The following is a 14,306-nucleotide window of genomic DNA, read 5'->3' as shown; positions in this document are numbered from 1 at the left end:
ACCAAATTAGTTAAATTAAAATCATCCTATTCTTAAAAATCTAAGAACAACTAAACAATTATTGTTTTCTATGAAAAAGTTTAGGACTTTATAGGGCATTCTACAGATTCTTTTATTATGGTATAAAATCAATAAATAAAGAATATAAAAAACATATAATAAAAGAATCAACAAACAAACATATTGATGTGTTTCACCGATATTATGATAGCTACGTCCACACGTAATTGGAACAATTTTATAATAGATCTCTAAATTAGAGAGTTTATATAGACTTATCTAAACTGTTTGTAAATAATTAAATATAATACATACAACGATACCCCGTATAGTATCCTTCGAAGTTATACAACGTAGATGTTCGACAATGGCTGATTATAAGTCTTCCCCTTTCTCACTTTCTACAATCAATCCTCAGATTTAGGCAAGAGGTAACTAATTTCCTCTCCCAATTTCTAAAAATTTCAAAAACTAGTTAGAACAAGCATTATTAACATTATGAATCCTAAAAGCACTTTAGCAACATAGTCTATTGGTTGATCACTCGACTTGTGGTGAATCCTTTTTGTAGTTAAAATATACCAAAAGCAATTTCTTGGACTCTCATTAGAATATGTCCCTGATATATGTTTCTCATCTTCTTCAGCCTGCAGAATTCAAGAATCAGAGAGTCAATATAACATTATTATTTAATATGATCATAATAAATTTTTTATGTTCTCACCTTGTGTTGTTGCATTATTTTACATCGAATTTCCCTCCTCAATTGGTCTCTTTTTGGTTCATCTCTATGGGATACAATGCTGTCGGACTTCGGTTGACGTTGAACTTTTAAAGTTTGTCCACAAGAATTGTCTTCCAACTCATCCTTTTCCTCTTTGTATTGAGAATGCTTTGCCATAAGGGGTTTTCTACGCGACTTTTGAATTATCGTCCTCGGTCCTTCACCAAAGTCCTGAAATATAGGTTGTTTTAAGAATCCAAAGTTGGATAAAAAATCAAGTACCTCACATGTAAGATTCTTACAAATAGGTTACTCCTAGAGATGGAACCTAGCTAACATTTTCTAATATGGTATCAAGTTATCTCAAAGGAGTACTCAATTTCAACATCAAAAAGAAATTGAGATTTGATCGATGATGGTTGTTAATGTGTGATTTTCAACTAAAGGATATAAATGACATTCAGAGGTTACAAAGTCATGATACAAGCCAGAAGTGACAACTAAAGATCGAAGTAGACCTAGAAAAAGAGGCTGACTTGGGTCGGGCCCAAACTAGTGACCTTGGCCAAGGCCAACCCTTGGCAAATGCCCAACATGCCTCGACCCAAATTAGCACTTTAAGCCCAAATATATAGCCCGAGGAAGACTTTCGATCGAGGCCGACCGTAGCTAAACACGAATAGGACATGCCCTTTCTGCTGGTTGGTCATCTAATTATCCTATGATGACTTGAAAATCCTAGAGAACACTCTAGGTCAACTTTCTCTATAAATACATCATTATGGAGTAAGTTGAGTTCGAAACTCAAACTTTCTCAAACACTTAGAGTTCGACACTCAAACTTTCTCTAACATCCACACTCTTTCACTCTTTAACTTAGGCGTCAGAGTGTTTGTGTCAAGCACCATATCAATGTACAAGTCTTCTCTTACCTCTGTCCAAAATTTGGCATCAAAGAGAACCCAAAAGAAACCGTGGGCTTTACACAATCAATCGGATCATATAGATAATCAATTGGATTAATGGATCGCCTAATTCAAAATGATAACAAAACCATCTTTATTTAAGAGATATTTGCTTTGAATTCCACAAAGCAAGCACCATTTTTAAGAGACATCAAAAAATCAAGATACCTCACTCAAAACCTCATATAGGATTAGAGCCTTGAAGCCAAAATAACCAAATTAGTATTGGGCCTAATGGCACCATATCTATCTTGAGAAGGCATATGTGTATTGGTTTTAAGATGGAACTTTACCGAGATGCTGAAAGTCGTATCACCAGCTTGAATTAGTTCATGAACCATGCTTTCTAATTCCTCTTTGCTGTAATTATCAGTGCGGTTGTTTGCTGTCACCTCATCAAAGGTTTCATCGTTGTCAAGCATTTCATTCAACAACAAATTAAGCTTATAGGAATTAAGTTCACTAGCCATTGAAGATTCAGGCTGTAATAATTGGTTATTTACTTCACTATTGCTGTCACTGCAATGTTGAATAATGTTCATTGAACCTTGTTCTCTTGGTTCTGATTCGGAACACCATGGAGTGGTCTTGCACATCTTCGAGCTCGCATCATCGAGGCATTTGTCTGGATCAAACATCGAGTTTACAAACTCAATGAGACTACCTTCATTTTCAAAATAATTTGGAGGCTGTGTTGGTTGATGTGTATTTGGAAAATCTTCCGAAGCGGGTTGATCGTTGTCTACATTCCACTATACTTACAAATATTAAACATTAAATTAAATTATTACCAAATTAATCTCAAGCTCAAGTCAATACTACTACTCATACTTACACGGATTTGTCTCTTTTTGCGCTTCTTTCGTTGATCATCTGATCTAAACTCTTCTTCATTTTCTTTCAATCGACAAACGACGAACGGCAACTAACAAAATTAGTATCAATTAACCCAAAAGCTTAAACTGATGTAATCGACAAAAGAAAAGGAAAAAGAAAAAACCTGGGATGACGAGATGCCATTAGTATCTTGCTGAAGGTAATATTCATGAATGACCCATTTGGTTTTTTCAGCATCCTTACCCCGGCCTCGATAGAACACTAAAATTTTTCGAGTGGCGATGACGTTGTTGGTTCCTCGAGCCATGATGCGTTTATCATCGCCGGTGGATCTCCAGCACCCAGAACTGGTAGTCCTTTTAGTTTTGGAGGTGAGGGATCGGAAGAAAAACCACTCATAATTATCGGACTCGAGAAGGGAAAACTCTGAATGGGAAGAAGAAGATGACGATGATGATTAAGGGAAAAAAAAACAGGGGGGGTTTGTAAAATGGTGAAAAGAATAAATTACATACTACGGAGATCCCAAGGATCGTAGTTGAAGAGATCAATCTGAGGGATATATTGAACAAGAGATTGACGGCCAAGAATCTTGTTCCTGAGGTAATGAGTAATCAGCTCCTCCTCCGTGGGACGAAATCGGAAACCAATCGGCAGTAAATCATTTGGAGGAATGGTAAAGCTCCCCATCAATTTTCATACCAAAGTTCAGTCAATAATGGTGGTGGCTGTTCTTGTATAGTACTAGTGGTTCATGATTTGCTATCTTTTAGATTAAAGTATTTGGGTCCTTTTTTGATTTTTCTCTGAGGGAACAAATGCTACAAATTATTCTAAAAGGAAGAAATTAGGTGAGGGAACAAATGCTATCAATTTTGATTGTCACAAATATGAGAGAAGAACCCTTGTCTTTGCCTTGTCAATAAAGAAAAACATTTTCAGGAATGTCAATTGTCGCTCCATTAAGTAGTTTAACTTTCTTACTTCCAAACAATTAGATTCAATCAAGAAATTTGATAGATTGAACGATGAAATACTTTTTAAATTCAAAGCCTTTAGTCACTGTGACAGCTCTTAAAATGTGTTATCTTATCTTTGCTTAACTCAAAATCGTTCTAGCATTCTATGTGTTTATTTCTTGATATTGTAAACATTGAGCATAATTTGGGTGAAACTGACCCTAACACAAATTCTGGGACATTACAATAATACAAGATTTCAAAGGCAAATTAAGGCAAGAATATGCTCAACACCACAGAGCTATAAGACAAGTAGTCTTCAATTTCGAGCATCGCATGGAACATGGCAGTGCTACAGAATCAGAGTAGGAAATGGAACAAATATTCGACTGATTAGTCAAAAGCCTTGACAATAAAATTTTCAATTCATCACATTGCTTCAAAGAATTTTCACCTCACAAGGAATGGACATCAAACTAGAAAGACGTACACAAAACCAAATTCTTGAATAGCCTAACTTAATGATTGAACTCCAAGCAACACATTAACTCTTCAACGTAACGATGATGTAGATTTCTATATTTGGATGATTCAACTTTATATTCATCGTATTAATTAATTTACATCAAAGTTAATTTTCCATTTCAGTAATGTTATTGATTTTAAATTTAGGAAAATTGCATCGGATGACAAAATTTTAGAAAAAATCAGCCCATAGCATAACTTTTTTGCATATTGCCAATATGATTAATATGACAAGTAATTAGAGGTCTATCAAATATGACAACTATCAGAGGTCTATCAAATGACTATCGGATGGATATTAGAGGGCTATGATAGTCGGATATCATAGGCCTATCTACTTTTAAATTTACTACTTTTGCAATTTAGAAAATTGTAGCGACATGAATCTTATTATTATAAATTTTTTTGCTATTTTATCGAACACCCCTAGTTTTATAGAATCTAAGAGGGGTATAGAATGTATTTAGTCGGCCACTTAGCTTTTTCTTACTCAAAGTTGTCTTCCCTTTCAAAACCCTTTTTGCTTTTCCCCTCTTATTATTTTATTTTATTTATTTTTCTTTTCTTTTTTTTTTATTTTAAATTTAGATCTTTTAATTTCTTCTTATATTTCACATCAAACTGCTTTTTAATCCTAAATTTGAGAATTTTGTATGAAATTTATATATTCTACCTCAAAAACAAATAAAAATAAAATTATCAAAAACAAAAGCAAGGAGACTTATAGTTTAATAATAAAAATTGAGACTCAAACTTAAGTGTAAAGGAGTTAGATGATTGTTTTATCATTAGGTTATCTTCTAATGTTATTATTATTTCAATTGCATATATATTTTATAAAGAGCATAACGTTGAGAAAATTCAAGACCTTTGAACCTATACTAAATTCGTTGGTGAATTTAGTAAATGGAAGATTTGAGACGGGCGATTTCAATATTTATAAACTCACATACAATAATTGATATTGTATTTCAATTACAAGTCAATGTGGAAAAAACAAGTTCATGAGCTTTGGATGAAAATAAAAGCAAAGAGGAGGAGTGATGTGATGGAGATATTTAGAGGGGATGGCGGTGGAGAAGAGTGGAGTGAGACAATATTTATTTATTTACTTTTATTTTTTAAAAAATGTTTTGAAATAATACAAAACACTTCATTAGTATTGTAGATACTTTTTTAACCTTCTAAAAATATTGATTTAGCCTTGCAGGAATCCATAAAACGATATTGATAGACTACTGATATGCTTCTAAATCATTTATTATAAATCTATATATATATATATAAAGAATTGTGAAGTGAATTGTTACATCACATTATTTTATAAATAAAAATTATAAATAAAATTAATAAATTAGTTACAAATTTTCATAAATATAACAAGTAAAATATTTAGGTCTGTCTAATAGAACTCATGAAATTAGCCATTTTTTAAATATTTCAAGTTTGTCATTCCATCTTTCTTCCTCTCTTCCTCTGTCATCGACTTTTTTTTTTCATTTCTTCCCTCTTCGTCTGTTCATCGTCTTTCTTTTTTTTTTTTTTCATTTCTTCCCTCTTCGTGTACCAAATCTTGAAAAAAAAAATCTAAACGTGTTACCAAATTAAACAATTGTATGCAGAGAATTTAAGAAATAGATCGTTTAGATTTGGCTATCCAAATTTAAACGATACGATCATGTACCAGACAATAGTCAAATATAAACAATCGTGTATGGATTAGCACGCGTCATATTTGACGGGACATTTTTGGTATTTCCCACGATGAAGCTGTAGGTTTTTTCCATTTTTGAAATTTTTTTATCGCTTTTTATATTTTTTAAAAGATCCCAAAATAAATTAAAAATTTAGACACAATTTAGGCTATAATTTCAACACCACTATTTGAGGAATATTGTCTAAGTTTGTAAATGCCACGCATTCTTATAAAATTTAGGCTAATTTTGAAATGAAATATGTCCTTAAATAAATCTCATTCAATCCATTAATTTAAAATTAATGAAACTTCTCAATAGTTGATTATTCTACTTTGAAAATTTTAGAATTTCTTGAAGCCTGTTAGATTTTTTATAACTTTTGATTAAAAATTCTACTACATTGTATTTCTTTGAATTAGTTAATTAAAAGTTAATGTCGATGATTAAAAAATGAGTCGTCAACAAGAGTTTAGCTCATATGGCACCTTTATGTACTTGAGGACAAGAGGTTCGACATTCAAATTCGATAGCGTATGAAATATGTTATCTATTTCCACTTAACTTGAACTCGTTTAGTGATTTTACGATCTTATTTGATTGTGTTATAGGTTTTGAACAATTCATGGGTGTAATTTGGCGATTATGTCATTTCGAAACTAATTTGGGCCATTACGAAGTCAAATGACGTCAACTAAAGCGAACCAAGGCAATATGAAGCCTCGATGCCGAAAGGCAGCACACTTCTGCCTTTTTACATAAATGGCCAAGCGGCGCTCCAAACTTTTGAAGCTAGCTAACGTGCGCGTGCAAAGACATCAGCGTCACGATGCCGTGACAAAATTATATATACATGTTTCCATTGTCAGCTTTGACATACAACAAAATTCAACCTTTTCTCTCTAGTTTTCTAGGTCTTCTTATGTTGTTTTTTTATCTCAAACATCTCCTCATCATTCGACATGTGAATGAGACGCTAAGATAATCGTTATCTAACTTGGTTTTCTTAGATTCTCCCTTTTATCTCTTTGAACTTATGAGAACTTAAACTTGTTTTATGTAATCTTTAGTTTAATTTTGTGACAATTAGATAAGATTTGGTTAGAAGCAATAGATTAGGTGGTTAGCTTGTAAATCTATACATTGATGTAACTAATCTAGAATTGAACCTATTGAATGTCAGTTAAACTGTGGAAATTAGACATTCCATCTAATGATCTCTAGAACTTAATGCTATTGGGAAATTCAATATTGCATGCTATTGGATCAGAACAATTAGAACCTTTGGACAATTTAACTGGCAGTTCCAATTAAATTGGTTAGGTAAAAATTGCATATACATAAGTAATGATAGCTCGATGAATGAATTCTCTTTGGATAAAAAAGAAAATGTTACAACCGAAGCTAGATTCTTTAATATAGAATTTACTTTGTTTTACTTGCCTTCTCTACAATTTTTTTTTCACAATTTCAACTCAACCCTCTAGTTACATGGTTGAAAATTAGTTTTGTTTGAGAATTGGTGTGCGACCCAAACTAGCCACTAAGACTAGTTGTTCTTAAGCATGTGATTCGGTTTATCATTTGGCACGGGTTTGGACACGATATCGACAGTCAAAATCCCTACACCATAATTTGTACCTAAAAAAATGGACTAAAAAGATAATATTAATCAAAACCCAGAGTAAGTTTATAATCAGTAAACCTTTAAAAAAATAAACTCAAAATTACTCGAGAGTAGAAATGCTTCATCAATTTAAAGTTCACTTTTCCTATATTGGTATAGTTTACGAATATATCGAATAAAACTTATGGACCGAATGTGAGTAATTAGGCTGCATTTGGGGTTGAAATTGAGAGAAAGAGAAGTGATTATATAACTTCTTTTTTTTTTTTTTTTATCGTTTTAGTTATTATATCTAAAATATAATAATTTCGTATAATTTATTTTCTAAATAGACGTAATGAACTTATAAAATTGAAAGAAGAATTTTGGTGGGTAGCAAAAAAGAAAAAAAGAGAATATGTATTAAAATTTATAGGATAAGAGTGGGCAATCTTTGTTTATATGTTTGTAATAGAGAGGAGAGGAAGAGAGAAAAAGGAGAAGAATCATTTTATCCACATTATTCTTACTTTAATTCCTTTCAAATATATTGTCTTTTCAATATTTTCTTTACTTTTAGTACCACACCCACCATATATATATATATATATATATATATATATATATATATATATATATATTCTTTATTATGATTTACAACTTTTCCATCACTGCACATTTTTAGCATTCCTCCAAAATTAAAGAGATGTTTACAACAAAAAGTGCTTAGCTACACTTTAGCTTATCATCTTGCAAATAGCACTATTAATCCTTAATACAATGGGTTAGACTTTGCCCTCGACCCCGTTCAAATTTATAAAGATATTTTTTCAAAAGAATATTTTTATCTAGAAAGTATATATTAGTTGAAGAATTTTTCCTTTGAATAAATTATTAAATATTCGTTTATTTAAGTATCTCTTGTGAGATATTATATTCCTAGTATCATGAAGAACGTGTATGGTGATCTTCCATAGAAAGATCAAATAACACCTGTTTGAGAAACAAGTTCAACACAACCATCGTGATGCTTGATGGAATATACCATTAAGAGAGAGATTTTCATCAATAAATCTTTAGTCAGTTGATTGATGAGATAAATGATTAAGGGGGAGATTTTATTCTGATGATATTTGTATCATGATAGCGATAAGTTTAATTCAGTAAAGTTGTATCACTGATGGTATAGAGTGAAGGTATGGATGTTGAAACTCTATACTTGACATCAAAATGGTTTACTACTCAAATAATAAAATCTCTCATATTAGGTCAAAAACTCCAGACGTAGATACAGTATCATCGAACTAGGTTACCAAAGTCCATGTTCTTACTGTCTCTTCTTATTTGCTCATATTGATGTTTCTACTGTTAACTAATTGAAGGCTCGTCCTTTTTTTATTGTTGTTGATGTTCTCGATGTCCATTTTAAAATATGATATGAAAGGCGAAATATGAATCATAAAAGACGGTGTTTGAATTATGAAGGGTGTGTAAAGAAAAAAAATGATCTTATGCGGAGCATGGATAATGCATATTAATTAAAGCTAAATTTAATAGATATAAAAGAAAAGTCCAAACCATTCATTATGTGGGAGAAGAGAGGAATTTTTGAGGTGCCAAAGGGGAGTGGAAAATACAAATCATTACATACCATTAAAAAGCAATAACAAAAAGTAAATAAGCAAAAGTCAGAAAAAATTTTTGGAACCTGAAAAGGAAAAATTCCCCATTCATTATTTCTCTCAATAATTATATATGTTTATGTTTTCTCTTCACCACACTAACTTTATTATAAATAAAAAAAAATAGATAAATAAATAACTAACTTTTATCTTTTTATCTTTTATTTTAACAAATATCTTTTTCGGTCATCTGAGAAAAAATTGGATTATAGGAGTTAGGGTTATGACAAATCTATCATTATGTTAAGGTGTGTTTGAGGAAAGAGTTACGAAGAAAGTGTTATGATAAAATATGTCTATGGGAAGGGTTATAGGTAGTTATGATAAGATATATTTGGGTGAAGGATTATATAGGTAGTGCTATAAAATTTATTTTTTTTTGATACATTTTTTTAAAAATTCGTATTCTAAATCCAAAATATTTTTTACATAATCGTTACATGGGAATAAATTATTAATATTTTAAAAAATTTGTATTTAAATCTAATACACAAATCTCGTATATTTAATTTTCCAAAATGTCCTATTTTCGTAAAATAATTTGTAGTAATTTCTTTAAATACGACGTCCATTTTTAACCTTTTTTACATAATTGTTACGTGTGAATAAATTATTAGTTTTTTTAAAATTCATATTCAAACTCTAGTAGACAAATTTTGTATATTTAATTTATGAAATCATCCTAGTTTTCGTAAAACAATTTGCCAAATCGTTTTTAAGTAATCGTTACATGAATAATTTTTTTTAATTCATATTCTAAATCCAGTACACGAATTTTGTATATTCAATTTAACAAATCGTCCTATTTTTCATGAAACAATTTGCCTTTTTCTTTAAATACGAACTGAAATTTTAAACTTTTTTAAATAATCGTCACGGTTGAATAAATTATTGTTTTTCCCTTTAAAATAAAATGTTCTAAGTTTTCTTCTTACGTAAACATTCTATATTTTTTTTCCCTTCTTTTCAAAGAAGAGGATTATTGTTGTTTCATGGAGCAACAAAAATGATAAAAGAAAAATTATAATGAATTAATGAAAGATATAAAAATAAGGAAGAAGAAAGGAGAAATGACTACATTTTAGAGAAGTATGAGCATAATTTGGTAAAAAAATTATATTCAAAATTTTATTTATATAAATCTTAAATTATCTCGCCAATAAATTGAATTATCTTAAAGAAATTTTTTATATATTTAAAGTTCAAATACTTTTTAAAATATTTGTTATACATTTTTTTAGGTTATTTAAGAATTCAAAAGTTATTTAATTTAATATTAAATCGTCAAATTTGATTTTATTTTGATTTTTTATAAATTTATTTTTTTAGAAATTTATTTAACTTAAATTTATGGGAAATAGTTTAGATATAGATAGACTGGTTTTAAAATAAAATATTTGAAAAGGTGAAAAATAAATAAAAGACTTGAAATAATAAAATAAAAAGTTAAACACAATGACTAAATGCGTACACTAATCACCATTAATCTTTGATTAAAATTAATTTTGTAAGTAAAATAAATTAAAAAAACAATATTCTTTTTAAGATTATTAAATTAATTAAAAACAAATTACATTTGATAAATAAAAGAGTAAAATTAAAATAAAAATGAAATAACAAAGCTACTAGAGAGTTTATGATAAGCCTAAAACAAGGGTTATAATAACTCTTTTCTCAAACAAGAGTTGAATTACCATAATCCAATTTTACAGTGATAACCATTAGGCCAAATGGTCTCTACGTTTAGTCTTGAATTTAGAAGATGAGGTAAATGTGAGTTTTTCGAAATATATTTTTAGTAGTCTCTTGACATTTCAAAATAAGTTTATAAAGGTCTTTGAAGGAGAAATAATTTTAAAGGTAATTAATAGAGGAAAACAAGAAGAATAGGTGTGGTGATCTCATCAAAACGAAATCCAAATATTAATATTAATGGTAATGACAAAATAGTTCATTTATAGTAAAATTTATATATTAAAAAATAATGAAAATCATTATAAAATATAGCAAAACTTTATATTTTATCAATAATAAACATTAATAATGGATATTGATAGACTAATATCATATATATATATATATATATATATATATATATATATATATATATATATATATATGAATTTTTGTTATATTTTAGTTCATTTCGTAAAAATACCGTTCGAATAAAATACTAAAAATTTAAAAGAAGAAAAGTGTAAAAATGGAACAATTAAAATCAAATTTAATTTATAAATTTTAAGAACCTAAAAGAAAGAGGAGGATAAGAAAAAGAGGTTTTTTAATAAATAGAAACACCTTGCGTAAAATTTATTACACTTCAATTTTTTTTATAAAGGATAAATATTTTTTAAAATACTCGATTTTTTTTACAATTTTTTAATTTAAATTATAAATCTCAAACTCAAAAGCCTTTGAAAAAAAGAAAAAAAAAAAAAAGTTGACTCCTTGGAGCATAGTTTCAAAATTTTCAAGTTTATTATTTGCATTTCACAAATCATTTTTCTTTTCAACAACTCTATACATAAAAAGTAGTAAATAAGCAAATATAGAAAAAGAAGAAAAGAATGCATTCATTTGGCCAAAAAGTGTAGCCCAAATATTCAATTCATTATTGTAAAATGATGTTTTGTATTTCATATAAAGTTTAGAACTATATATATAGCTTCTTATAGAAGGGAGGGATATATTATTTATTCAATGGGACAACTTGCAAATTCATTGTAAATTATCGATGATGTTCGATTTTTCATCCTACAATTTTGTATATTAAAAAACAATTATAAAATTAATTAACTATCATATTTAGAACAAATTAATAATTTTTGTGATTAATTAATCCCAAAACTTTTATACTATTTAATAGACGTTTGAATATTTTTAAAACCAATGAATCGATCGAATTTAAATTATATATGTGACTGGATAATAAATTTTCAATTTTATGTTAAAACATTATTTGTGAATTTGCAAATAGTCAAATAACTCAAGTCATCCTATTGAAGATAAATCAAAAGTTTAGAAATTTATGAGAGATTCTTTAAGCGAAAGTGAATATAACTCAATGTATTATTTTTCTTGAGGTGAGGAATTCCAATCTCAATACTTTAGTGTAATTTATAAAAAAAAAAAAAAAAAGTTTAAAGTTTGAAGGCTTATTTAACATAAAATTGAAAATTTAGAGAACAAACCTAGTAAGTAATTGTTCGGTAATGTACTTTTGTTTCTTGTCTCTCATTTAGTGTTTCTTTTTTCTTTTCTTCTTTCCTAAGACAAAAGAAAGCATGAAAAAACAAGAAACAAAAACAGTTACCTGAAATAATCTTTCATTTCATCACAGTATATTTACGGTGGTTTGTATGCTTAAAAGTATAAATTTGCAATATCTTTGAGGAAGAGGAAATGGAAATTGTTTGAGACAAAATGAAAACGTTTTAATTTTCTTATTTTTGTTTAACTATTTGCACTTATTTGATAGTAACTTAGAGAATTTATTCAAAAGGGAAAACAATCATTTTGAAGAGTAACACCCTTTAGAATTAATTACTCTAATTTGATTAAGATTATTAGAATGTAATTGTTTGAAGTAGAAATCTAAAAACATTTGTTTTAAAGCAAAGGCATAGTAATTATTTAAAGGGTTAGAAGCTAAGTTTATGTTTATTTTTAGTTTATAACTTTCGAGTATGTTTGATAGCCTTTTCAATTTTCGACTCTTTTTATTCGATAAGTCTTCGATCGACAACCACTCAAAATAGTTTTTAAATTCTATTTATATATTTTTTGTATCAAAATAATTTAAATAAAAATTATTTTTTAAAAAAACATTTTCTTCTCTTCCATCAATCTAAACGTTATGTTTCTAATCTTAAAATAGTCTAATATATCGTTAACTTTTTCGATTTTTTGTTATTTTTGGCATTAACTTTTAAATACTTGTTTTTATGAATTTTATTCAAAAAATATAATAAACCAGAAAAATATTTACAAGATGGAAAATACAAAAAAAATGTCTCAATCAACATGCGATTAATCAACCACACGCACATGTAATTCTTCTTTTAAACAATTATGATATACAATCTTATAGGAAATGATATACCGTCGTGTAGGAAACGATTGTTCAAACTATATCAAAGGGACATTTAAACGAACTTGATATTCTAGATGATGAGTTGTAAGAAAGAAAGAGAAGTATCGAATCGTCCGTATCATCAAAGTCAAATCTAGAATTTATGAAAAATTTATCGACCTTTTTGATTTTGCTACACATACCATAAATATTTCAATATTTTATTATATTTACAAAAATTAACTTCATTTTTACATATATGCTATATAATATATATATATATATATATATATATATATATATATATTATTTAGTGAATGTAAAACTTTACATGGATGGTATTCTCAATAGTATCTAATAAAAAGTTGTACAATATATTTGTAGAATGTAATCTTCCCATTACAAGTGTGAAAAGAGATGTATTTTTCCAAATGCAAAACCACAATGAAAAGACTTTTAATTTGAAGAAAAAAGTGGTTTTTGATAAAAGCTTTTGCTTCTGACAAAAAGGGTTGGAGCATTGATCATTGAAAATGTCAAAAGAAGAATTCTCTTTTTACCCATCAAACCCAAAAAGCCATTAGAATGTGTATCATTGTTTTTACTTCTACACAGTTTTATTGTTAAAAAAGAAAAATATCCACGTATCCATATCCATATCCATCGCTTAAATTTACGGATATCTTAAAAAGCATCTCATAAATATTTTTAAAAAGTATGAATGATGAAAATTTGTTAAAAGTTTTCTTTTTCTTTTTTTGGTGTTATTCTAAATAAAAAGTTTTGAGAAAGGTTGCTTGATTTCTAAACAATCATTTTAAGAATATTAAGAGTAGATATTATAGTAAAAGAGTGTGTGTTTACAATGTCAAGAATAATAAACAAATTTTGTTTTTGAATTTATATCCTGAATTTGTGCCCTAACCTAAAATGATTAATTTCTAAAAAAAAATAAAAATTAAAAGCTACATTTTTTGTTTTCAAAATTTGGATTGATTTTTTTAAATCATTGGTAAAATTTGTTGCCAATATCTCAAAGCAGTAAAACACATATATTAAAATTTGAGTCCAACGAATTCATGTTGCCTTCTTAAGATAATTTATTATTCACCCGAGTGCTTGAGTTTAAGAGTATTTGTCTCTTGGAATAGAACAAATAACCTTTTTTTAAAGAGCGAGCACCACATTAAGAAAATCAACAAATAAAACTTTGTGAGTGTGTCGAACTTTCTTCAACGATTT

The 14,306-nt window shown here is 28.2% G+C and overlaps 1 protein-coding gene across 1 annotated transcript; it reads right to left on the bottom strand.

The window, feature by feature from the left end:
- Positions 1 to 224: 224 nt before the first annotated feature.
- On the bottom strand, positions 225 to 3,517 carry LOC103491057 (NAC domain-containing protein 91-like). The gene is made up of 6 exons (XM_008450865.3): positions 3,042 to 3,517; positions 2,690 to 2,952; positions 2,525 to 2,614; positions 1,983 to 2,441; positions 725 to 955; positions 225 to 647 (listed from the first exon to the last, which is right to left on the bottom strand). Exons 1-6 carry the CDS (start codon positions 3,214 to 3,216, stop codon positions 465 to 467), a joined length of 1,401 nt encoding a protein of 466 aa, XP_008449087.2. The 5' UTR covers positions 3,217 to 3,517; the 3' UTR covers positions 225 to 464.
- Positions 3,518 to 14,306: the final 10,789 nt, after the last annotated feature.

Source organism: Cucumis melo, chromosome 6 (genome assembly GCF_025177605.1).
Source record: "Cucumis melo cultivar AY chromosome 6, USDA_Cmelo_AY_1.0, whole genome shotgun sequence".
Taxonomy (NCBI): Eukaryota; Viridiplantae; Streptophyta; class Magnoliopsida; order Cucurbitales; family Cucurbitaceae; genus Cucumis; species Cucumis melo.
The sequence above is the reverse complement of the archived record's forward strand: the minus strand, read 5'-3'. Positions and strand labels throughout refer to the sequence as shown.